We start from the raw sequence: 26738 nt of genomic DNA, 5'->3' as shown, positions 1-26738 counted from the left end.
CTGGCACTTAAACAAAGGGTAATTCCTCCCGGGTCTAATCTGCCCTTTGAGCGCCGTGCAAAAACGAGGAATGCTTCGTGAGGAAAGAATGACCATTTTCGATGGAGCGATCGCTCAGCACTGTCGCAATGCCACCGCACTGGTGGCGATCGGTTCGACAGATCAAGCGGCATTTCAGCTCAAGTGCACCATTCCAGACTTCAGTTGACAACTTTCCTGGACGCCGCAATCTCGCCAAGCCTGTTTTAAGGAGTTGACGCCGGCGAGAGAGCGCAGCCCTGCGGATGCCGTTCGGGATTCTCCGGTCCAATGCGCCTGAGCTCTGCTATCTGCCCGGCATGACATCGGATGGCGAAGATAGACTTTGGAAAAGTTCACTTCACTAGGTCAGAGGCCATTGATCCGTCACGTAGTAGGCAGGTTATGATTCGCAGGCACGCATTGTTCATTTGTGTCGGCATGACTCCTCGGTATAATTCGAATGATCCGTATAACTCATCTGTTTTCTCCTGCCTCGGATTGCAGGAATGAACAGCTTGGTGCAAGCAAACAGTGGACAACAATGCCGCTCTGCATTACGTTTCAATGCGTCGCGTCCGCAAATTTAGAACGCGGCTAATTTCTGGGAACCCTGACGAGCGCCGCCGCTCGGGTGGAAACGGCAATAACGCACATCAAACACGATGAAGGGTGGGCTGTTGTCGACTTTTAAATGATATCACACATTTCGCGGCTTCCAGGAATGCTGTGTGGGCATGCTCACAAACGAGGACTCGCAGTTAATTCATTCGCGCGAAGCAGGGCGAAAGTCTTATTACGACGATCTTTGGGCGTAGCTGGTTGAAGTTCCATGTGGTTCAGTAGCGGACACGATTTACAGTAAGAGTGGCCCAACCATCAGCACATCAGTACTGATTATAGAGTCGAACCCAGTGAACTAGTGACGCAGTTATGGCTTATTTACTTACGATAACGACGCACACCATGCTTACATTCGCCCCGTCACATTTTTACGGCTAGCTTTACAGATGTCGTCATACTATTGTTCGTATTTATTGCAGGCGTTGCAAATTTACTGGAGTTGTACATCGCGACGCAACTGAATATAATGCTAGTTTGGTGAGCTGTTCTTAATGTTCAGAAAGGAAATTTGTTGTCTTTTTTGTAGCACTCATCAGTACAGAGGGCCTCTTAACTTCTTGCGCTCAATTCCAGTACACCAGGCTTTCTGCACTCACGGGCATGCCTTATAAAAAAGAACAGCACATTCGCCCGACAGGTAAAAGGCTTAGCAATCTTCTTTATCAAAGCATTCTGAACATATCTGTGAAAATATGTTCCGAGTGTTGGCATAGCCTAATCATGTCACTGCCCTTCGGAAAAAACCCTCTTTTTCTTTAATTTCGTGGCAAGCTGCCTTTCCGAGTAGGGCACATCATAACTCTACAGGTTTGGATCCTGGAACTTCGAAACCGGCTGCATCGTAACCATCTCCGAAACAGGCAGTTTTGCAACCAATCAGGTTCAATTTCGTCAGGGGGCAGCAGCCATAACATTGTTTCCGGCAGCACCACTTTGCACACAACCACGACAGAGACAACGTTCTGAAGTTTGACGAAACTTTTCTCGTTCCTGGCCAAAGTTTTGGTCCAGAGGATTGCATGCCCGTGGGGTTCGCTAACTGGGGAAGCGTTTTTCCTCTTGAGGAATTTAGCGTTTAGGAATTCATCGCCCAGGGCCATCGTAAGGGAATATGCCGCCAACCGTTGCGGCACGAGAGCCCCGTGGCGGGGCAGCACGGCTGTCACGTCTGATGGGAATATAAATGTCGGGGCTGATGAAGGCTGGTGGAAAGGCCAGGGCAGACACCGACACTGACAAGGCTTGATCCAGGGGGCGCACTGGACGTGAAATGGCCTAAAGCGCTCAGGGGCAACCGTGAAACTCCATGCAAGTAGGGCACGAGTCTAGAAGTCACTTTCGACCGCGGCCAGGAGACAGGGTCGGCGCGGGGGCCGACGACGACTGACCGTGAGTGTCCACTGGTGAGCCGTCGGCGACCGGTGGCTGCCGGGTTGCGGTCCTCCCCGCTGGCACGCGCACCCTCCTCGGGCCGCCCGGCGTCACCAACTGGGGAGCTGCCGCGGCGACGACGACGGCGGCGGCGGCGGCGCCTCACCTGACCTACGGCGCGCGCGCCGTCCGACGCGGACCGGCGACGACACCGACACCGGCCGAGGGTGACGCTGGCAAGAACCAGTGGTGACGCCGGCGAGGACCAATGGTGACGCGGACAAGGACCAATGGTGACGCCGGCAAGGACCAATGGTGACGCGGACAAGGGCCAATGGCGACGCCGGCAAGGACCAGTGATGACGCCGACAAGGACCAATGGTGACACCAACAAGGACAATGGTGACGCCGGCAAGGACCAATGGTGACGCCGGAAAGGACCAATCGTGACGCCGGCAAGAACCAATGGTGACGCCGACAAGGACCAATGGTGACGCCGACAAGGACCAGTGATGACGCCGACCAAGGACCAATGGTGACACCGACAAGGACCCAATGGTGACGCCGGCAAGGAACAGCGGTTGACGCCGACAAGGACCAATGGTGACGCCGACAAGGACCAATAGTGACGCGACAAGGACCAATGGTGACGCCGGCCGATGGTGATACTGGTACGAACTCATGACGACACCGACAACAAACGGCGATGGTAACAAAGGTGCCAGCCGGTGGTTAAGACGTTACCGACAGGTGGTGACGCCGACCGATAGTGAGACCGCCAACAATAGCAGCGGCTAATGTTGACAGGAATACGGACCGACGAACAAGCCGACACTGAGCGATGTGGCACAGACGGATGGTCACACAGACAGGCTTACACTGCCGCTGGGGACCAGACCAATGGTGACGTCGACACAGACTAGTGGTGACGTCGACACAGACCAATTGTGAGGGTCGACACACAGACCAGTGGTGAGGTCGAACACACAGACCAATGGTGACGTCGACGCACAAACCACTGATGACGTCGGCTCACAGATCAGTGTGACGTCGACACACCGGCCAGTGGTGACGTCGACACAGACCAGTGGTGACCGTCAGCTCACAGACCAGTGGTGACGTCGACACACCGGTCAGTGGTGACGTCGACACAGACCAGTGGTGACGTCGACACAGGCCAGTGGTGACGTCGACACAGACCAGTGTGACGTCAGCTCACAGACCAGTGGTGACGTCGGCGCACAGACCAGCGGCGACGTCGACACAGACAAGTGGTGACGTCAGCTCACAGACCAGTGGTGACGTCGACATACCGGCCGGTGGTGACGTCGACACAGACCAGTAGTGACGTCGACAAACTAACCAATGGTGACGTCGACATACAGACTAGTAGTGACGTCGACCACACAGGCTGGTGGTGACATCGACTATAACTAACGTTTCCAACACCGACTGACAGTGGCTGTGGTGATTACGGAAGTAATAGCGACCCCATTTGATGATGACACCAACGGTTGGCAACATGGTAATGCTCACACAGTCACTTTTTTATGCTCTGTAACCCGTCCCTCCTCGCAGTCCAAATCTGAAGCATCACCCAGCCTCGCAATGGAATTTTGCTCTGAACCCTCCTAACCTCGCAAGTATAATTGAATTTTGACTAATGTCTCATTTCGAAAACTTTTAATGCATGCAAAAACTATTGCATAACACATTAGCATGTGGTCTTAGCAGCACAACAGGAACACGAGTGGAATGATTATTCAGACTATCGTCTGGACTTGTCAATGTTGTAAGTGATAATATGCGTATAGAAGCGTACCAAAGACGGCGATAGTTCGAAAACTCGTTCCAACCATAACCCTAATACCTCGCCTTGGTCGTTTCGTAAAATCACGACAGGCATAACTTGAAACGTGCAATCATTACATAGCATAAGCTTGTGCATGTCATGAAGTGAGTCAGTCCCTGACTCAGTCCAAAGCTACATTTTCATCCAAACAGACCGGACGTGCATGGCACAAATTGACCCAGCCTCTTGCTTCGGCATACAATTGAGGGTTAAAGTGCGATGTACCTTCCTCATCCCATCATATAAATATATCACATGAGGTAAGCCGATATCCCGGTTATACGCAAAGCTTCTCTTCCAGATATGGTAGGTACATACGCGCAAAGGCAATCAATCAGTTCGCTAGTGGAAAATGACTACGGGCTGAATACTGATGCTTGAGATCACATCATACACCCACCCACTAAACTGTATAGAGGCTACATCGTCAAAAAACTGCTCGTTGCATATCGCGGATGCGCTGGAATATCTCTATCTTAAATGGCATCCACTTGTGCTTACAATGATAATTATCCTGCACTACTCGCGACAGCCTAGCATAAACTTGCAACCATTCTCGCAAGTGGTTATGAAACCAACACTATAGACAAACATGAGTGTAGCGACGACAGCACACGGCAAACCGCAAAGATGCTTGCAAAATGTGGAGAGATAAAAACTTCAATATGGTAAGGAATAAATACTGACACTTATGACGCTTGAAAGTCAAAGTAAGCGAATCGATAATTGTGCACTGGTGCTGCAGGGAGTACAAAAAAACCCTATAATTTCAGAGTATATTGTCTGAACAGGCACGAAAAGCATGCCGCTGATGTCAAAAGTGAGGGCTGTTTTCTGCCAACTTTTGAAGTCACGATAGGCGCGATTGGTTCACTGAACCTGGCACATGAGCCGATAATTTTCTTCCTTCTTATTTGCTGCCTTTCTTGTCAAGAAATAACTCGTGCAGCGTCACAGGTGTATAAGGTTTTGTGTTTTATAAAAAGCCGAACAACTTAGTTAGCTTAAGCTGATTTACAACCACGTTGCGAGCATTCCAAGCCATTTGTCTCAAATGGCACGAGGATTTTAACGTTGCGTAGCATACTGATCACATTCGTTGCAAGGTACTGAGGCCAGCCGCGACTAATAATAAACCGAGTCATTTGGCATTTCACACTGTTTAGTGTGTGAGATGAATCTTGGCTGAACAAATGCGCGAAAACACTGATCTTAGGGTCATTGGAAAAACGCCGCGTCACCACTGATCTTTAACGTCGGCACTGATATAGCAAAACTTGTAGTCTATTTCTCATGCCAATGCTCCGACACGTGCTCTACAGAAGCTTACGCTACAAGCGTTGGGAACAGAGGCCAATGCTAAGCTTTGGGTGTCGTCTGACTGGCATGATCGGCTGTAACTTGTTGCAATTTTCACAAATTTATTGCCAAATTGCTCGCTAAACTTTACATTTGTGTCAACGATCATATTCTATAAATTGGTAGCTTTATCTCCCCTGCTTAGCTTTTTGCATTAAAGCCCGTCGAGACAAGACATCAACAATCATCTAAAAAAAGGCAGATGGGAGATAACCGCCGACAGAAGTGACTTAAGTAGCCTTGGAATCGCCTAACAAACCGCAGATGGATTATCTCCACACTTGCGAAAATATCGTGATCGTCTGGAAATGGCGAAAGAGTCTGTGCTACCAACAGAACAAGGGGCTGGGATAAAGCTCATAATACCGCACTTCATTCGACAGCCTCCGCTCAAAGACTGTGACCGAGTACTTACACCCAGACCAGCCATCTGTTCCACCAACGCCCAGCTTTGTCTGTGCTGCTGGACGTCACCGGTCAGCCACTGGGATCACAGGGAAACTGATTCAGGCGTACTCTGATAATAACCATCAGCCCTTCCATCCGTGTCACACCAGTGTAGTGAAGCGTGGCAGTCCACGAGCACGAGAGATGGATACTGAGCCGGCCTTGTGACACCAGCCTCCATTCTCGGACACAGGTCAAGGGTGAATATACCCGACTAATGTGGTGTGAAGAAATAACAGAAACGCGAGATGTCTCAAACAGTAGGAAATACATGCATTAGACAATCACCGTTCTGTTAAAAGTTATTACTTGCATGGTACAATCATACATTTGTCGGGAGAGGCTCTCTGAATATTTCCCAAACAAACCGAACTATCATCGTGATCAAACGACAAAAATCAAAATGCCTGATTCAAGCCTTAGATCGTACCTCTCGGATCCATCTGAGCCTGTCGACCAAATATTTTTATATTTTGTAAGGTCGCCAGTTTGGCAAAGATCAGATGATGCGAAAAACGTCATAGGTTATATGACCATTCACATTGTGTTGATACGACTCATTTGAAACGCAAGAGAAACCACTGAAGTGAAACATGGCAATAACACACAACGTGCTACGAATCCCATAAGCAAACTTATGTCTAATTCCAGTCAAGTTTAAATGCATAAAAAGCAATTCGAAGATCGTTTTAAAGGTTATATGCACCTCACGGATTGGTGTATATAATTGGTGTATATAATTGGAGCGAGACCACGGGCCGAGCGACCATCAAGGTCAACTGACCTGAAACGAAACGGCTTCAGCGGCCCGACCTGTTAAGGCCCGGCCAGTGACAACTCTGCTGACATTGTGTCTTGGCAGCCACCGATCGCACACTCAAATGCTGTTTGAGAATGTGACTTATTTCTGCAATCTGGCAAATCCACCACCGTTTTGTCTCCCCATTCGATTAACCTGTGACCACACGTGAACTTTTAAAATCGCAAAAACCTGAAGAAAACGAGACGAAAATAGGCCCAGGTCAGCGAGATTATACGAACTAATACTGACGGAGGTGAAAACAGACGATCATACCGGCAGGAATGTGTCCATGTGTGTAGACACCCGCGAATAATCGTCCATAAACCATGGAGTGACCCATTTCCGGGCGTTTTTAATGACTGTTATCAAATATCGACCACTAAGGGAGGTGACGACGTGAAACTGGCGAAAATTTCGTCACAAATGATTGAGCCATCTCAACACCGTCTGACCCATAGAAGCTCAAGTCATGATTCACGGAAAGCCGTCAGTGTCTCTTTTCCAAAATAGCCCCCCCCCCCCCCCCCCAATGCAACACGCGATGGCACAGACGGAGGCGCATCAGACCACGACAACTGCATGGGAACACAATGCTGTGTATGACGACCAATATCCGTTTTAAGCATTTACGTTTTTCGACGTTTATTTTCTCGCCACAGTCAACGAAAGCGAAAAGTCTTGCCAATCATCATTCTTGCCATTTAGAATTGCCAGAACTAGGCAGGCTCGGAATCAACCAGAGCTCTAGTTTTATGCGTAGTGGTTTAGAGTTTTTCTTGCCTTTTGTTTTTGCTGGTATGTGTTATGTTCTTGTTTTAAGCTATCCAGCGTCCTTTAAGCCTCCACACATGCATGTCCTACAATTTTGGAACGCCCTTCAAAAGTCACAATGATTCAAATGTGCGTGGACAGGAGCGGCGGTGCTGCTAAAGCTGTCAAAGAAGACGCTGTTGAATTCCGCTTCAAACGCATGGTGTGGATGAAACGTCGCGTCATGCAAATGAAAGGTCAATAAGCTCGGTATTCCAATGAGTGACACTTCACAAGAACACTGAACGTTTCAGCTCACGTGGAACTCCTGTTGATTTTTTAGGTGACTGTCACAATTCTGGATCACAGTTGGATTTGAGTGACGTATCTGCCGATTTTTCAGAACTGTATTGACACATGCCGCGACGCCAAGTGACCGGGCCAGCAGAATGTACGCCGTGTAATGAAGATTTGGTGCTCACGTGGCAGCTGCACATTGAAAAGAAGTGGGAAAGTAGAAAGATCTTACTCCCGTAACAACTACCAATCATGCCAAACTTCTTAAGCTTTCTAGCAAAAAGCTTATTTGAGCTTGCGCAGTTTGCTCAGCATGGACTGAGAGCCAATTGACATCCCCTTTATTTGGAAATCGTGCTCAACGTTTGAATGTTTTGGGACGCAGACACAACCATTCACATTAGAGTTGCGTTCTGAGCGCGAGTCGCTTGTTGTATGAGTTTTATACATACCTTCACGTCCGGAGGCACATACAGGGGGGGGGGGGGGGAGACACATGGGCGTATCCTCCCTGTAGGCCCTGAGTGACCTTCGAGGCCCTCGGGACAGGCAATCAAGGGCCCAAGTCGAGGGCCCGAAAGGGAAAGGGCCGGGGACCACCCCGGCCGGCATGTCTGGTCCTCAAAGGTCAGCCAAAGGGCCTCTTGCGCCCATCAGGGGTCACCGGGCCGATGAAGTCAGTGATCACCGGCTGTGGGGGTCCTTTTCGAAGCAGCGATAAGGCCCGGGTCCGCGATAAAGATACTGGCCCTCTGCATTAGTCGAGGTCCTGAGACAAGGTAGCCCAACGCATCGGCCAGAGGCCCACGAATGCCTAACGGGGGAGCCTGTGAAGGCAAGGGATTTTGAGTCGACCAGGGACACATTTTGCTCAAGAGGAACAGGACGAAGTCCTGAATGTTAGGGGACCACTAATGTCAGGGGACCACTTACGTTTGTTCCTCCAACTTTGACATTTAATGGAAATCCAAGAAATGACAATGGAATGGTCCACAATGAGACGATAAACGGGCCCTGTCAATCACGGGTTCCAGTAGTGAAATTCCATTCCTATTACAAATCTGCTGGGACAAAGTTGAACGTAATCTGTAATGCTAGACGCGGTACTCCCCGCCCTTTGGCCACCCTGACATTTAACGGCCGCGGCCGCTGGCCGCAGCCATCCAAGTCTTGATTACTACTTTTTGTCTTGATTAATCCAACGCATGTGTTCTGTGATATTTGCAACACATTATAGTATCAAAATGATTGCGTAAAAAGTGCTACAAATGCTTGAAACCCTCTGTTTACATACAAATATGTGCGAACATGAAGCTATTATCACGCGAATTCAACGAAACGTCATGCGATGGCTTTAATTTTCCCTGCAGCGTTTACCCCAGTGGATCTTTTCAAAGCGCACTTTGGCCTTGGGAATGAGAGCGTCAAATGACCCATCTGACGCACTGGTTCAAACTTCAACCGATGCGCTCTTTGGTAACAGGACATTGTCCGCTGGGTCAATCACAAACGTTCTTTTATTCGCACCAGTACAGATGCGCATGGTGGTTGTCATGACGACGATGGTCGCGACTGCAGGGAAGAAGCGGAGTGCTGTCACAAAGCGTTGGCAGCGTAATTCGGACTCGAACATGAATAAAATTTATATCCTTATTAGTCTTCACGGTACTGCCATGGCATTACCCAGTACTATTATTAGACTAACTAGTTCTGAGGTTTTACCAGAGCATGATTTTGAAACATGCCCCAAAGGTGGGACCCTCCCTTTAAAGGCATGAAATGAACCCGGGTGATCTGTGATTGGAAGACAGCTCACAAATATAGCTGATATGCATCTAGCACTGCTGAGACGACACAAATTATGTCATTGCCTCAAAATTTACCCGTGTGACGTGTTTTGACGTAACCATTGTGACGATCCACGAAATACATTCACGTCCGTCCTGTACCGGTGTCGGTCACAGCTCACCGGCACAACGAAATTCTTTGGCATTTTGTCAGGGAGACACTTCTCATGTGTACGAGAAACGAGGTGTGCATAGAGCAAGCCGTTAAAAACACGATGTGTAGCGTGAACAACGATAAAATACGGTCCTCCATCACAAGGACACTTAGATTCGGTGGCATCATTCATATATCAGATGCTCTCAGTGTATGGAAGGGCTTTCAATGGGATATTATTCGAGTGATTGTGACTGCTCAAGGGGTCGGAGCTGCTACTTGACACGCATTTTGCGGTCACGGGAGGCGGCACAATTGAAGAGGCTCTTCGCGCAGGGAAAAGAGCGGAAACCAATAGTCACTGGCAACATGTGGGTGCCAAATGTCTTTTAGACATAATCTTACCTCACGCGTGTGCTCTGGTCAAGTACGGGTCAAAGGGCAGAGGGTTCTCAGGGCCACGTCCAGAATACAGTGAAAAGGGAATGCCCTTCTTTCAGACCAGGTTTGTGAATGTCTGCGGAGGGTTCGGAAAGTAACCCAAACATATTCGACACCGGAATCTACCTTGGCTCTGACAGGTACACTGCGGGTGATCGTGAAACCTATAGCCCTTACATGCTGACAGCTCCTAGCTTTCGCAAGATCCGAATCTGGTGAAATATTTGTGAACCCTGTGAATCCGTGCCCTTAGCTTTATTTCATAACCACTTGTTTTATCACTTTCCTGACAGCTTTCATATCGCGGTGACTTCAATCTACAGCACCCTCTGGCTGTCACTGAACGCCTGGAGATATTACGGTGAACGCCTGTATCCCTTCCACAGCTCCCTACCGTCGGTAGTGTGGGGGACTCGACATGGATTTATGCACAATTTCATCATATTTTTCATTTAATTAGTGAGCCGAAGATTTTGGTTGCAACAACGCGTCTACAAAACATTGGATACACACCGCAGGCTGCTTGCACAGAAGCTGACAAACACCGTCGCCATCATGACGCTCCCGACATCTCGCAGGCACCTGTCAGCTGGCTTGCAGCATTGGCGCGCTTATCTCGCCCGGGCTGTCTGCACTGATGTATCTCCAAAAGGGTTTTCTTTGCAAATTTGCGATTTTGTGTTCCGGTGTTGATACAGTTACGGACAGAAAATTGACTTATGACCGCAGTTCATGACAGTTGCCATCTGATGAATTCGGCAAGAAGCAATAAATAAAATAAACAAAGTAGCAAAAAGGTGACAACTGAGTACATGCGATTAAGAATGTGACCGGTTCCTTTAATGCATCATACGGAATGAGAATCATTAACTTGACTCTTGCCCGAATTTTCACGCTTACTTTCGCCCAGGAGGTACCAAGGGGGAGACCCCACCACATCCCCATAGGGTGAGGGGGGTAATTTGAACACGCTGGTAAGTTGATCCACTCTCCGTATCTCTTCTCCCAAGACTCCATTGTTTCCGAGCGGTTCCCTGAAGCTCGGAACTTTTTTGCTCGGTCTTACCTGCTGTGACGCGAGCGGCAGCGGGTGGACGGTGTGTGCGCTCCCAGCATTAATATGATTCTTTCCCATTATGTAAATATTTCCGCGAATATATCACGTTTTTTGTTGCCTCCGGTACTGGATATTTCATGTTTTTGCTGATGTATTTGACCATGTCTGCTCTTGAAATCGTGATAGATTTTGCGCGGCTGAGCTTGAAAGCAAATAGTCAATATGCTGCTTCATTTGCCATATCGTAGTGGGGCAATTTGTTCCAACACGGATGTTGGTAAGATGATTATGGGACAACTCAACCCAATACAGGGGCGACACACCGCAAGCTACGTGTCTGGCTCGTGTCAACGCTTTCAATAAGCACGTGGTGGGAGCAGTATAAAAAAACCTGGAGAGAGGGAGAGAAAAGCACATGTTCTCGCCTGAGAACATCTTCAACGTTGATGAGACGGGCGTAATCACGGTGCAGACACTGAGAAGAGCGGCGGCGAAAAAAAGGGGATCGAGGCAGGCGGACTCCGTCGCCTCCGCAGAAAGAGGAGAGTTGTGCACGCTGCTTTGTTCAGCCAACGCCGTCGGGAGTTCTGGAGCACCCCTCATCATCTTTCCTAGAGTGAACTTCAAGGGCCACTTCCTTCGAGGCACACCTACCGGCACTGCAGGATGTGCAACGAAGGGGATGGGTAAACAAGGATATGCACCTCGAGTACCTCACCCACTTTCAAAGACCCACTCGGTGCTCAGTAGAGCAACAAGTCCTCACCATCCTGGACAACCACGCCTCTCAAATCTCATTTCGGACGAGGGAATTCGCTCGCGCCAACAGGATCACGATTCTTACGCTTCAGCCGCACACTTCTGACCGCCTTCAGCCCCTGGACGTAGCGACCTTCGGCCCGCCGAAGACTTACTACAGCAGGGCGATGACGGCCTGAATGTGGACAAATCCAGGGGAGCGGTGACAAGCTACGACATCCAGCAAATCATGGATATCGCGCACGCCACGTCGTTACCGGCTCCAGCATTCAGTCCGCGCTCAGAGCAACTGGGATCTTCTCTTCGACAGAGAAGTCTCCCCGAGTAGGCATTCTCACCGGCGGATGTGACCGACAGGCCGCTCCAGGATGCCTTTAGTGCCGGACCAAGTGGTGCCCTGCAGGGGGCGGCTTCTCGAACGTGGGACCAGGTAGCACCCTTTTACGGACTGAGCTGGGGTCCGGTGGAACTACGCTGGATGCACCAGTCACCAGTCATCAGTCGCCTGTGCTGCAGTAGGAGCCATACTGCCCATTTCAAGAGTTTCGCCACAAAAAGCGGACCAGCCAATCGTAAGCGAGGATGATCGATGCAAAGCAAAGCAAAACAAAGACACAAGGCGGGCAAGTGAAGCGGAAGTCGACGAATTAGAGAATGCCGTCTTCCGACGATAATAGTGATGAACATAAATATATGCTATCCCATGCCAATGTGTAAAAGCCAGGAACATCTATGCATTCGCATAGGTGACAAATACTGTTCAGCTGCCACTCTACGTGGAACATTACCCCTCCCATAGGTTAGATGTGCAATCGGACGCGGCCACGAAGACTCAGAAATTACGTCCATTACATAGGTTACATATTTTACTGCCACACTTATACGTGCACAAAAGATCAACGTTTCACCCTGCACAGTCAAAAGCTCAAAATTTCCATTCATGTTATTACAGTTCATCAAAATGGAAAAGTGCTTTTCTTACAATAGTTTACGCTGCGTGTCAGCATGAGGGTTGTCAACGTCAACCATTGTTCCCGGGTAACTTGGTTGTTCCCAAGGCCCATATCCTCGAATCCCCCCATGTGCTGACAATAGGCCCTACCCAACACTTGTGCAAAAGATAACACTCCAAATTCAACTGAAAATATGCCTTCCAACATAGCTTTAGCGGTCTCAGTTTCAACAGGCAAAAATTCAACGGACGTACACAATTCTGAGTTGATCGTTTTTGAAGCTAACGAATACATTAATTCGTGAACGAAATACTCTTCTGGTTGATTAGCATATTTACGTTTGACGACTTGGTGCCCACCTCTGCATTTTGACATTTTTTAGGCTCTGTCCAGGCTCAGCGAGCATACATGTTTTGTGTTTGTTCCCTCCATTCAGGCGTGTAGTTTCGGCAAATAAGTTCTTTCGTCACAAAGTTTGACGGTTCAACAGTAAAACAATACTGCTATATGCTCGCAAAGCACACTAACGCACCGGGTTTTCCTCGGATTTGGCTCACTTTTTCTTAAAGTTGGAGGGGAGAGGGAGGCTGAAGCCCAATTGAGGGAAGTTGGAGCCCCAGCTGAATAGGAAACTTCACCCCTGCCTCCATCGCAATACAGAACCGCAGTCATATCTTTGGCAGTGCGAACTGCAATGTCAGTGTGGCGTACTCCACTCCCCCGCCTGCTTGTGCCTTTGCACTGCCCCGCTCTCCTCTCACGGTCGGGGTAGCGTGCATTCACGTAACCGACATCCTGCACAGGCCCCTGCCCGCCCGCTGGATTTCACTTTCAAGGGCGTTCGCAGGGGCGGCGCTGCCGGCGGCGAGCCCAAGAAAGTCATCGTGTGACGGTGCCTGGCGTGCGGCGACGAGCTAGCGCAGCGCAGGGGGCTGCTGCGGCGCTGAAGGCGGGTGCGGCGGCCGGTGGGTGGTGCTGGTCGGCGGAAGAGGACACTCGTGACCTTCCAGGACACCAGGTCGGCGAAGAAGGACCGGACAGGCTCTCCGGTCACGCCCTGCGCCAAGGTATGGCGGCCGGACAGGTGGTCAGCTCAGCTGACAGCTGTGAGGTCACACCACCTGCGAGCACGCGCGACACTTTCAGCTTTGAACCGCATGACTGGATCGAAGTGTAAGCGTAAAAAGATGGTGTGTAGTCTGCTTACCCTGAGCCTTGGGTGCTTTCGCCGGATGTATTCTTAGTTATTTTCTCATGGTATCTGCTGCTTCCTTTAGAGTCAAACACATCAGCAAATTAGAAGTAACGCCAAGCTCTTCTAAGCACAGACTACAGGGATACTTCATGCGAAAATGCTCCTATGAATGTGAAAATGTTTTCATCAATATTTGATAATGCCACGCCATGCCAAACGACACCATATTAGGGGCACGGGGCACCTTTGCCACCTTTGTGACAAGGCAAGATTGGTGCACATAGCCCATGCGTTTCCAGCGATTCCAACCCCCAGCGTAATCTGCATAGACGACTGCAGCTGCGCAGCGGCGACCTGCGGTGTTCGGTACATATCTCCGTGTGGGCGATCCCGGCAGGCGTGGCTACATTCCTACACGGCGTTGCAGTTTCCCTGCGCTACCGTTCGGCGGCGGCCGGGCCCAGCGGCGGTGCAGGCTGGGTGTCTGTGCAGATCGCCATCAGGCGCACCCAGCGACGACTGTGCAGGCGCAGTTACGGAAATGAGACGAGTCTTATCGCAGGGGGATGCACCCTGCCCCGCTATGCCTGCAGATGATCACCAAATCGAGTGTGAATCAAACCTCGATGGCCGGTCGACGAACACGATTTCCTTTCGGGGATGTTTGGGATCTCCGGAATAGGAATCGCCTGCGGCATTTGACGTATGCACGTTGTTGGAGAGTACTTTATGCCTCATTCATATCTTGCAAAAACTTTAAGCGCTTGGAGGCTCGTCCTTATGATTTAATCTCTTTATTGCGCTGAATTCCCTTGGAAATCGGGAAGTCGAATCACTGTAATTGTATTTCGTTTGAGAGTATGCAGACCAAACGTCCTTAACAATGCAAAAGTTAAATTGTGCGGAATGAAATTGTCTTAAGTGGAAAGATCACTGTCGGTAACTACCAAAGCCTAAAAAAACTCAGCAATAATTCAAATGTTCAGTCTAACGCGTCCATTTGAGGCGTGCGAGACTTTAACGTCCGGCTAGCAACGCATCTTTCGATCGAAAGAGCAGCACATAAGCGTGACCACTACTAAGACTGGTATTGTCCGGACCTCACTAACTTTTTGGCAAATTGAATCATTTTTGTGCTTTAACCATATCAAATGGCACCAAGAGAGACGAGTTCCCCAGATGAAACGTCTGCAACATTTCAACTGGAGAACTTGTCCCTTTTCCCGAGATAAAACATTTTTCGTCTACGTCGGAAACATTTTAGACATAGCCACTCCAACGTCCACGCCCTGACCCCCGAATATTTTCCGGAATTATTTCCGAACGGTATGGTGTAGCCACACCAAATTCTGCATAGCTGTAGACAACAAAATAGCAAATCGTTTGACATCCAAAATTTAGATGTACCTTGTAAGGTCACTGACCTACAGTAGGTCAAAGTCAAACCATAGATTCCGCGAGGGCAATTTCAAGGGAATCGCTCAATTTGATGCAACAACGGAGCGTTAGACGAAGCCATACATCTCTGTGATACTTAAATGGACAACACAACAATTGAATTAACAAATTCCATTGACTTGGGGTGCGATATAAAGGCCAGACCAAGGTCAAAACCGACCTGTTTTATTGCTCTAGAGTTTGCTGGATGGGGTAGTTTGTGGTGCTCATTTTCAGTTTATTGACAACAGGAACCACATTATACATGTGCCTTGGAATTTCTGAAGGTCAGAATAGATCAATGACCTAAAATGGCCCAGGTAAGCTTTTTTAGGAACAAACTGCTTGGCGTAATTCTTGATGCTTGCTCAGATGACAAAAATTTAAAGCAGTCGTGTATGGTTTTGGTAACCATGGCCTTGGAAAGGTCACAATAGGTCACGGATCTCTAATAAACACCAGTGATTTTTACTTAGAGTAGGTATCTAGGTGCACGGCGGTTCATCGGAAGGTCTGGGGGCACTTTGAACACCAGTCTGGAGTTTGACCTTGTTAGACCTTATTTGACACGAAAGCCATAAGCTAGGAGCCTGAAGTTTTAGCACAAGCGAGTTCACGCAGGAGTCAACACTTCCTTTGAATTTAGTGCTCCTAGCTCGCTTAGTTTTTGAGATATCAATGGCGTCAAACTGACCCACACCCGAACGAACGGTATTTAACCGGCCACTCGGGCGTGCGTTCATGAGCTGTAGTCAACCCATCCATATTTTTTTACCTTTTGCTCCGAATTTTCATCTTATGCTACGCGCATCATTGTGTAGGTACGGATATGTAGGGAGGTGTAGGTATGCATATCTTGCGCATATCTTGCATATCAGCGCATATCTCACAATTCCAGTCTCGATACTCTCAACCGTATCAAGGAAAAATATAGTACTAGCAGCAGGCCAGATACCTGAACATCAGCTGTTTTCACGAATGGTTGTTACGTGAGGTGTTTTGGCAACTTGTACTCAAATAGTTAGGATTTGAAAGAGATTCAGCAGTTATTCGAGATAAGAGCGCCCTGCTTCGTTACTCATTAAAACTGTTTGTAACTCAGATATGATACGCTGAAGCCGCTTGAGCAACACACATTTTCGTGCGATCGATCGGATTTCGTGCGAATGGAAAACATGTGAAGACATGGCGGTCCAATAAGCCCTGGTGAAAAGGCCGTTGATAGTTACAAACCACCCCGTGCCCATTGCGATACCCAAATTGCACTCCTAAAAACAAAATAACAGACAGTGGTCCACTATAAATTTTTATTCATCTCATGCGAGGTACATGAGACACATTAAAAGCACTGTTCGTGGCCCATCGTTCCCGACCCAGAGTTCCTGAGACGCCTACGTCGTCAAAAGCAAAATTCATGGACCAGCGAATAAAATAGACCGGTGCTGCCGGGGCCAGCTTCGGTGATTTCGGTGAGGCCCCTGTCACAGCAAGTCCGCCCCTCCCAGATGCAATCGCAGATCGCACCGTAGGCGCACCTCATCTCTCACCCCGCACCTCATCTCACCCCTCATCTCTCAACCCGACCCCATCGTGTCACTGCCCGGCCGCGTCCGACGCTCTCCAGGCGCCAATAAACGACCAGCCGCCGCGCCATCTGTCGCCGGCCTCTAATTCTGGACGGCTTTGAGGGCCGACAGCACCACACGGCCCAATCTCGAGTGTGTTCCAATCTGTTCATCAACGCATGGGGCTGATGACATCCCCACAGCGTCAACCGGGCAGGAGTCGAGCCAGCCGCATTCAGAATCCACGCGGGACGCGTGATTGTCTGGGACTCACTCAAACTCGACTGGATTGATTTATTTTCTACAGGGGTCATCTTTGAACTCAAACTTGACAGATGAGCAGTCTGAGGAGGCGGATATTGACTCAGAGTCATGTCCAAAACTCGAAACTCATGATTCAACTGGAAATAACTCACCGAGAGGCGCTGTACGTCCGCCGGTCAGCTGATCGTGACGTCACCTCGCTAGCTCCCACAATAAGGGCTCAAGAGTTGGTTACAAGGCTTGGTTCATTGCCGGCTCAAGGCGATTTGCTTCGCGATCTCATATTTTCTGCGTCACAACCCTCAAAATTGTCTAGGTCAAGGTGAGATCACTGACCGAAACAGGAGGTGTTCCAATCTCTTTTTACTTCTCTAGTGCCTGAAGCTGGTTTTTTCGGCAAATCGTCTCTCTCTTTACCTCAGTTTTTAACCTTATGTTTACACGGGGGGAACTCGGCTCCCTTTTGTGTCTTACATCATCGCCAAGCTGTTTCAGCTAGAAAGCTGAAATTTAACACTTTTCTTGGCCATTAATTAAACATATCCTAAAGACATTTTGGCACACGGATCACCCAGACGGAACCCCGGGTCGGTTTGTTGAAAGCACGGCAGGACAAATCACAGGCTGTCGAAGACACGCACTGGCACATTGCAACCTACTATTGGAAGTCAATGTCTGTCTTAAATATATGTTCATGTGAAGTCTATTGCGGACCACATTCTCCCTGACGCCACCCCTGTCCCAGGGTGACCATTTCGCGCCAACAGACCGCATTTTCCCTGACGCCACGCCCGTTCCAGGGTGACCATGTCGCGCCAACACCGCCACGAGGGGCGCCACCATCGGGACGACGTGGAGAACCGGTACCAGGAGGACGAGGAGGACGACCGGCGCTACCGACATCGAGATGACGATCACCGGCAGCGGGCTATGCACCGCGACTATGACGAGGTAGGGAGGGAGAGGGTGAATATGAGATTGCGCCAAACGCCGGATCGCGGAAGGACAACTCAGAACGGCTGTGTACCGTTTTGTGGCCATTTTCCGTCGCTAGGCAGACAGGAGTTTGGCGTTTCCATGCTTGCAGACTCCACAAATTTAGCTACCCAGTCTCACCTTTTCCACATTTCTTGTTATCCTAATGATGTAATTACTGCGGTTTTTGATGAGGTAAACGCCAACGACCAAAGAAAGGAGAAACATGTCATTTGCTGTAATGCAATCCGAACCCCCGAATAAGGCGAGCACTACATGATACTCCGCTACGGCACATCCACTCTGTATTTGGTGATTCCACGGGTTAGGCGCAGATAAACTATTCGTCCCGGTCGTCTTACTCAGCAAAGTCAGATATCACATCGCTCGCCCCGTCAAAACGGCTGGACGATACCTTCGATATCTTTCGATATCTTTCATAGATATCTCTAAAATGGATCGACTTGCACATTCTACCTGCTTGCTGACATGTACGATACGGTGCCGGACACGAGCCAACTGCCCGTCACAAACGGAGAGCGTACGTGGTCGAGTCTGTACGTCGAGAGGTCAGGACCCGATTCCCGCTGGGGAAACCTTCACCGCCGCCTCGCCGCAGCAGCGCAGCGAGACAGAGCGCGCGCCGTCGGACCGGGCCGTGAGCGAGTTCATCCTGGACACGCCGCGCTACGACATGCACGAGCAGGAGCGCTACGACACGGGCCGCGGCCACCACGGCCGGTCACGGGAGCGCAGCCACGACCGCCGCTACGACGACGACCGCGGCCACGACCGCCGCTACGACCCGGAGGAGCGCGAGGCCAGCGAGATATACGCCGAGGCGCATCAGCCGCCCCCGGTCAGCGAGATGAGGTCAGTACGCTTGGAGGCGGAGTGTTGTATGTGGGTGTTGGACGGAATCAGTGCCCGTGAGCGCTTTTACCTGAGTGGGGGGAGGAGGAGAAGAGGTGGGAGTGGGGGTGGGGGGTGGGGATGCGGGTGGGGTGCCGTAGTTGGCGTGGGAACGAAACACGTCATCAACGGCTGAGTAAAGTCACCAAAACGCGGCTAGTTCGCCGCAAGGTAACCAGTATACCAATGCCTAATCAGAGGAGCTGTAAAGACGAGTCGCGCTGACCAGTGAGAAGGCCGAGTAGCCCAGGCAAGTGTCTGTGTGTGTCGCAGACAGGCGCCTTACGTCCTTCGCCATCGAAGCCAGCTCAGTTGGTCTACGCTCGGCCGATAGCCAGCACGTGCATGCGAAATGAAAGCACGGGAATAGAATGAACGAAATGAAAGCACGAACAGCACATGACCGATGATGATGATGATGATGATGATGATGATGATGGTTATGCTGATGATTTGGGACGTAGGGCGCGCCGGCTACCCTGGCCATATGGCGTCCCTATTAAAACCCTGATGCAGCGAAGAAAATACAGAGACGTATTTGTTTGGTCCGTCATTGTTTCGCTTGTAATGTGCATGCCTCAGTATTTATGTCCGCAATTCACTCGTGTTTTTGTGATTCATCAGTCACATTCAGGTTTCATTAATGTCGGCCCGTCGCCTTGTTCCAGCCACTACGCCCCAAGCCAGCGCACTTACCGCAGCGGGGTCTCAGACGGCACGATGAAGACGAAGACGTCCCGCCACGGCAACCTGATGATGGAGACCATGGCAGCTCCTCACCCGTGCTGCCCCAACACGAAAGGTGGGACCACGATGAGGGACCACGGCGACCGGGCGCCATCCGGGTGCTGCGTTGGAGATGTTGTTCTGCGAGCTAACGTTCGCCTATCTTATAGCCCCCGATGGACTAGCACCGCACATGTGGCTACGGGTGGCTAATATAGGAGCCAGGCCGGCTCGCATCGGCCATTTTTTCCCTGCTCTTCGGTACCCATTCACCAGCGTCGCAAAGCCGACGGCAGGTGGCCGACCGCGTTCAGCGCAGGCTTCACGCGGTGTGGAAAATAACGTGCCCGAAAATAACGTTTTTCATCGTTCGTCTTCCACTCCGACCGTTTGTGCGGCGAAAGGCAACGGGTTCACAGATTCTCAGAGCCGCGCATGGTCACCGGCCGCACGCTTGATCGCAATGCTTTGCCGCCGTGCATTGCCACCCATACGTTGTCCGCCACCGCAGCCTTCGTCGCCTTGCTGACGTTGTCTTTGGCTTTGATTGGACCTTGCTGACGTTGCCCCTGGCTTTAATTGGACCGTTGTCGTTTGAAACCGCGCCGGGCATGCCGGGGACTGAGACCTGAGGCGTCGCATGTTAGCTGACTGTTAGGGTAATTATGACACGGCCCGCTCTGTTGCAGGCGTCTGCTGCCTCATGCTGCTGCTGAACTTGGCCATTCTGCTGATCGCGCTAGGTTTTGTCATCATCCTCCAGCTCTTCAATCCGCCGTTTGTATGGTGAGTGCTCACGCGGCTCAGGCCTGAGACTCGTCGGTGGTGCTCGTGCCTCTGTGCAGGCACGCGGGCGGACTACTACCTTTCTCACTGCCGTCTTGCAGTGAATGTGAACAATTCATTAATGTGAAACTGTCGCCTTTTCTAAGCCACTATGCCCCGAGCCATCGCACACAACGCAGCGGGGTCTCAGGTAGTTGATGGTTCGACTGCTTGATGCTTCCATTTCCAAACTCTTCTCCCGTATACCGCTGAGAAAACTCGGTGTTCAGGCATCCCCCGGACGTGCCGTGCCCTGCCCAGGTGCCTGCACCGTGTTCTCGTGCACGCAGGGTCATGTGCTGTGACGCGCATCGAGTCATTGGCCGCGGATAAACCAGATGTGCTTCTCAGAGCCCCTTCCTGCCGGCATGCGGGAATACCTACTCGGGTCACATGCCGTGTCCCCGCACAGGTATACCGCGAGCTCTTCAAGTAGACCGCACCGCTAGCTGTGGTCACACACGCAGTGTTCCCCACCATACACACCGGCGCACGTGCACGCATAGGTGCGTTTCACTGACGTCTGCCAATTACGTAACACGTGACGCGTCGCCGGCCAGGTTCATCGGCCTGGCGCTGCTGATTGGCGGCTTCTGCGCGCTCATCTTCTGCCTGGTGTACTGCGTCTGGGTGTGCAAGGACGCGCAACGCGCCAACGATCAGGGCGAGCTGTACTGGACCCACCACTGGCAGAAGCAGTGGGGCTACCAGCCTTCCGAGAAGCCATCCGAGCCGTACCGGGAGCCCGAGCGGTACTGAGGCGGCGCACAGCGACACGCAGCGGTACCGAGACGTCACCGGCCGCTAGCTGCTACTGGTGAGGGCGCGAGTACGCTGGTGGCGTGATGGCGTAGCGGTCTGAGCGCCGGGCTCTCACGCGAGATTATGCGTTCGATTCCAGGCTGATTTTGCGCCCTAAGCAATCGCTGTTTTTGTAAGGGGCCACTATGAACGCCGTCGCGTGCCCTTTTATGTAAAGCCGTTGACTGCAATGGCCATATAAGCACCCAGGGGTCGTGGCACAACTGGGATTCGAACTCAGGCCTCCCCGTGGAGCCGAAGGCGCTAATCACTCGCTCATTACGCAATTGCTGCAATACATGGGGGGGGGGGGGGGAAGGGAGCGCGTCGTGTGCCACTCTTTGTTAAAAGGGACGTGGGCATTTGACTGAGATGTACGGTCCGATTCCGTGACACAGGCTCGTAAGGCGGATATTCGCACGGAAAAGTTCGCACACAAATTTTTGTTGGCGCATTCGCAGATGTCTGCAATGCAGGCGTCCGTGAACGCTAATATTCGTACTTGCAAATGTTCATGTCGCGAATGTTTGCATTGCAGATGTTGCACCGCAAATGCGTTCCTCATTGCGGATGTTCCTAACGCTTATGCCGTAAACGCTCATGTTCATGCGCACAAACGTTCGGATGAAAAACCATTGTCGTTAACTTGTGCCCTCAAATGCCCGCTCCAGAGACGTTCGTAAGCGAACGATACCGGTACCATAAGAGGGCATAATAATGTTCAGATAGGGCGCCTAATGCCGTATAAATATGTAGGGATCCTGGTCACCTTCCCAATTACCCTCAGACTTCAGTATTGATTTCATATTGTCGCCACCGACATGGTATATATATATATATATATATATATATATATATATATATATATTACGACTGGGAGTGCTGCTACTGGGACTCCCCCATAAGGACCCGTCATCGGTAAATGGGCAGGGCGTGGGCGCTCGGGCGAGGCTTGCGCCATGGAGGGTGGGGAAGGGGGTACTTCAGTCTATTCCTGGCTGAAGCATACAGCTTACCCCGGATAAGGTGGTCGTTGTGTGAGTGGAGGATAAAGCAGCGAATAAGGGAAGCAGTGCCGATACTGTTGTTGTGTAAGCACTGCCAGGGGTGTACTCATCGCTTGTTGAGCCAGTGTTAAAGCCGAAGAGATTTGCAGAAAAGCAGTTTCCCCTTTACGCTGTAAAGATAACATAATGAAAACAGAGAAGTTAACATGGATTAGCATGAGCAGAATACGCTGCCCATATCAAGACACAAAAATTAATTGTTGGCGGGCTCGATCTTTCTAAAACAGCGCGCAATGGCTCGATATCTCCATGGCAACGGCCGTTTGTCTGGCCGCGCCCATCTATGGCGTCTTGGTTTAACCATATCGGCGGTGTTCACGAGAGATGGAAGCTGGTGGCCTGAATGTGACGTGACTCATTGCCATGGACTTACCTTCGTGAAGGACTATGAGAAGGGAGAGACCGTGGGCTAGAAGACTGTACAATTGCAAACACAGCAAGCGCGGAATGCGTTGGCCTCGGTGTCATGAGAGTTGGATTGACACCGCCGTTGTTTCCACTCGTGCGACTTTCTTAACTTCCCAGCGTAATTTTTTTCGGGCTTAGGAACATTTGCGATAAAACATCTACACAAGCAAACATTTACCATACGGACACCTGCGATAAGAACACCAGCGTTTACGAACAGTTGCAGTGCGAACATCTGCACACACAGACATGTGTGGTTACGAACATCTGAGGCGCAAACATCCGCAATACAGAAATCAGCATCTAGGAAAATGAGCGATTGGGAAAATACGAACATTTGCGATATCTGCACCTGGTTTACGAACATGCTTCTGGTCTACGCTCGACCCGGGTGGGGAGCTGAGACACCGCGCTGGGCACTGAACAACAGGAATACACCACGGAGGCAGTTGGTAAAGGCCCGAGACCACGCAAGACGCAACTCAGGCCCTCAGGGACCGGCACTAAGGCACTGGGTCACTAGGTATGAGCCACTGGGGGAGGGGCAGGAACAAATCAATGGAAGTGGCGGGGGAGCAAGAGCATGACACTGGGATGCGAGAGTCATGTGCTGGGGTAGGAGAAGGTGCGGAGGGAGGGAGGGAGGAGAGGGGGGGGGGGGGGGGCGAGAAACTCGGGCGTGGGATTGAGGCACGGCAAGGAGTAAGAGACTGAAGCCCTGAGAATGCGCTTTAGGACGCGGGAGTACGGGACTGAGATCCTGGGCGGTATCGAAAACATTCCGCAGCTGGAACTGGAGCACTGGGGACGGAGCTGAGACACTACGGTACAGTATTAGGTGGCGGGACTGGCTGAGGCCATTGGAGGACGGAAACAGGGTAACTGGAGCATACGACTGATGCACCGCGAAATGGGACTGAAACACCGGAGACGAGACTGAGATGCTACAGGTGGGACTGGGGCACTGGCGATGGGACTGGTGCGCTGGGATGGGACTGGGGCACTGTGGATGGGGCTTCGGCACTAGGGATGGGACTAGGGCACTGGGGCTTGGACACCGGGATGAGGCTGGGACACTGGGGGTGGGGATGGGACTCTGGGGGCAGAAGTAAGGCAGGAATCAGACCCGGTCGGAAGGCGCGCAGACAAAAGTGCTGCTGCCACGGTCTACTGTTGTCCGACTGTCATCGGCTGCTGCAGTTGCGAGAACAGATTCCCACGTAATGTTTGTCTAACATTTAGGCTATGTAATGTTTGATAACGTTGAGGAGCAAAGGCACCCACTGTCGCACAGTCTGCAATGGACATTGATGAAGCGTCAATTCCACAGCCGTCTCACCACTGGAGTCAAGGAACAGAGCAGACGTGAACGAAGACGACAGGAGACGACGGCAAGGATTCCCGAGCAGCGACTGCGGCGGCTCTCCGTAGTGTAGTAACATTCACGCATGCGTGTGGTATAACCGCATACATGATCACTTGACTTTCGACTACAGAGTCGATCTCCTACCCCTACTGGCCGTCGTAGCGTCGCATTACGTTGATCCGAGCTGCCAGCCGCCAGCCTGCCACATGCCGGCACAGGTCGCCGATCTGCAGACCGGCCCTTGATCAGCCCTCAGCGTCCGGCAGTGAGATGGGTGGTCCAACTGTGATGGTCTCTGATGTGGGGCTGGGTGTCCCCCCCCCGTGCCAACATGGGTCCGAATAACGACTGCGTTAACATATCGTAGCTATCTCGAGTCACGTCGAGGCGGGCGGCGGAATCGTCGCTGGGGTTAACGTGGCTGCTCGTCATTCCGTCCCGAGTGAAGCGTTGTGAGTAACCATAGTAACTTATGACGGCATGCTATTATTGGTGTGATTAGAAGCAAAGGCGTGGTGCAGTGAGCAACACGAGGCACAGGTAACGCAGTGATCAACTTTAGCCAAACAGTCAAATGTATAATTATTGTGCTGGTTATGCGAGAAACGCCCGCTGTGTGATTGAGTTGGGCACTGTAGAGACATAACGTCGACTAAAGGTCGCGGTGCCGAGTGTGGACGGTGCGCTGACCTGGTGCGTAACACCTGTAACACGGCGGCCGTTAGAGGTTGGTGCACCGTCGCCAATGACTAGAACATGACTAATACATTATTCCTGAGACGTCAATTTCCGTGACTGATCATGAGCCTAGCTGCCGTCTGCAGATTCTACCATAATCGACGACGCGGACGGAGAACATAATTTTACCACGATTACCGATCTTCCACGATAGAACTTTGCCAAGTAAAATAATTTTGGGGTGTGGTTGGGTACATGAGTTTGCTGACGCAGGGCGTTATTTCCGGCGTTTCACCAAAATATTTTGATTGCAGTTTTTGGCTATTTGTTTTTGTATAATGGGAGCGCACAAAAGTTTAAAAAGATACATTCCATTGGATGTCCCTGGGACAATAATCTTGCTCACGAAGCCGTTTGCGGAAACAATTCCCAACACCACAGAAGAGCACTTCCAGTATAACGGATAACTCTTGCTTCGGCCTCTAGCACTGAAGAGAAGTTCGTCATCACACGCAAAACCACGTCACGGTCGACCCGCGGTAGCCTTGCTCCCTGCGCCCGTCACCAGCTGACCACAGTTCATGGACCGCGTGAGCACTATTTCTGCGGAGCGAACGCGAAATCCGCCGCCAGGTGGTCCATATTTGGCGCTGTGCCAACTGGTTCACGCGGCGGGCTTCATCCTCGCCCGTGATATGCGCTGCAATTGCCTGATATGGTCATAAGGCCTTCACGGGTCGACCGGCGCAACCTACGGCGACCTTATTGGACATTTCAGGCGGCTCAGCGATACTGCACTGAAGCGTGCATTAATTTCAACCGCAAAGACCATCTGTGTCCAAATCCCACCACGGCGGCGCCGCGAAGTCACCATCAAATCAGACCACAACTTGGACGTCGTTCTCGATGTGGATCAAATGGTCAGGGATGCGGACGTTATCGGGACTTTATTTGTCGCCAACAAGAGAGTGTGCGTCCGACGACACGGTCCAGACGACAGGCAAGACGGTCCACGTCGCAAATCAATTTCGGAAAAGCAGAAAATCTGAACGTGTTCCACCAGCTGTTTTACACATCAATTCTGCGCATGCTGGCCTGTGACGCCTTTAAGCAAACAAGCGGTAAAAACGCAACGCCTCATTACGGCGAATTAGAACGTTTGTTGGGGTGGAGACTCCGGGTTGGTGTTCCCGGGTAAATGCGAATTTAAATAGAAATAAAATCACGCTATTAAACCCGTATATTCTTCATGCGTTATCCCTTCATGTCAGCGTACATACTGACCGCGCTTTGGCTACTGTAACAGAGCATGTAGCATCACTTTCTACTCAGCACTTTCATGCTGACGCTTTCTTAACTCAGACATGATTCGGCTGCATAGCAACTCCCCACTGAGACTCTTTTGCTCCTCCTCACGAGAATTCCACCCGATTGGGAACGCCTGTCCGTATACCGACCCACACCGCTCCATAAAACATCAGTCGATCCTCCTCAATGACATTAATCCCAGGCAACTCAGCAGTTTCAGCAAATCAGCTAAACGTCCGGAAGCGCTGAAATAGTCTTCCAAGAACGACAAAAGTTACATCCGCTTACTCCACATCGGGACAACTGCTTGTTCCAGTTTGCTGGAGGGGAAGATTGCGCTCCTGATGAGCACTTCTTTACGGGCGGGAGCACAGCTCGAGCGAGTGGCATGGCTCGTGCCTCACAGACTCGTATCCCAGCAACCAATGATCGAGGCCACGGGGAATGCAGGAGGGCGCGATGACCACAGCCCACTTCATAACACTCAAAATAATCACCTGTGCGCGCTAAACTCGTAAGTTGAGCGCGTCACAGGCGGGC

The 26738-nt window shown here is 50.9% G+C and overlaps 1 protein-coding gene across 2 annotated transcripts; it reads left to right on the top strand.

The window, feature by feature from the left end:
• The first annotated feature begins 13535 nt into the window (after positions 1 to 13535).
• LOC119090998 (sarcoplasmic reticulum histidine-rich calcium-binding protein-like) lies at positions 13536 to 24298 on the top strand. 2 transcript variants are annotated; one of them, XM_037213803.1, is made up of 7 exons: positions 13536 to 13738; positions 17933 to 18083; positions 18730 to 18980; positions 19688 to 19821; positions 20435 to 20531; positions 21131 to 21387; positions 24177 to 24298. In XM_037213803.1, the coding sequence occupies exons 2-6, from the start codon at positions 17940 to 17942 to the stop codon at positions 21327 to 21329; spliced, it is 825 nt and encodes a 274-aa protein (XP_037069698.1). In that variant the 5' UTR covers positions 13536 to 13738; positions 17933 to 17939; the 3' UTR covers positions 21330 to 21387; positions 24177 to 24298. The 2 variants fall into 2 exon arrangements, with proteins under 2 accessions (XP_037069698.1, XP_037069651.1); XM_037213756.1 differs by having other exon boundaries at positions 18727 to 18980.
• The last annotated feature ends 2440 nt before the right edge of the window (positions 24299 to 26738 follow it).

Source organism: Pollicipes pollicipes, unplaced genomic scaffold (assembly GCF_011947565.3).
Source record: "Pollicipes pollicipes isolate AB1234 unplaced genomic scaffold, Ppol_2.1 Scaffold_1219;HRSCAF=1420_pilon_pilon_pilon, whole genome shotgun sequence".
Taxonomy (NCBI): Eukaryota; Metazoa; Arthropoda; class Thecostraca; order Pollicipedomorpha; family Pollicipedidae; genus Pollicipes; species Pollicipes pollicipes.
This window is presented reverse-complemented; position numbering and strand designations above follow the sequence as displayed.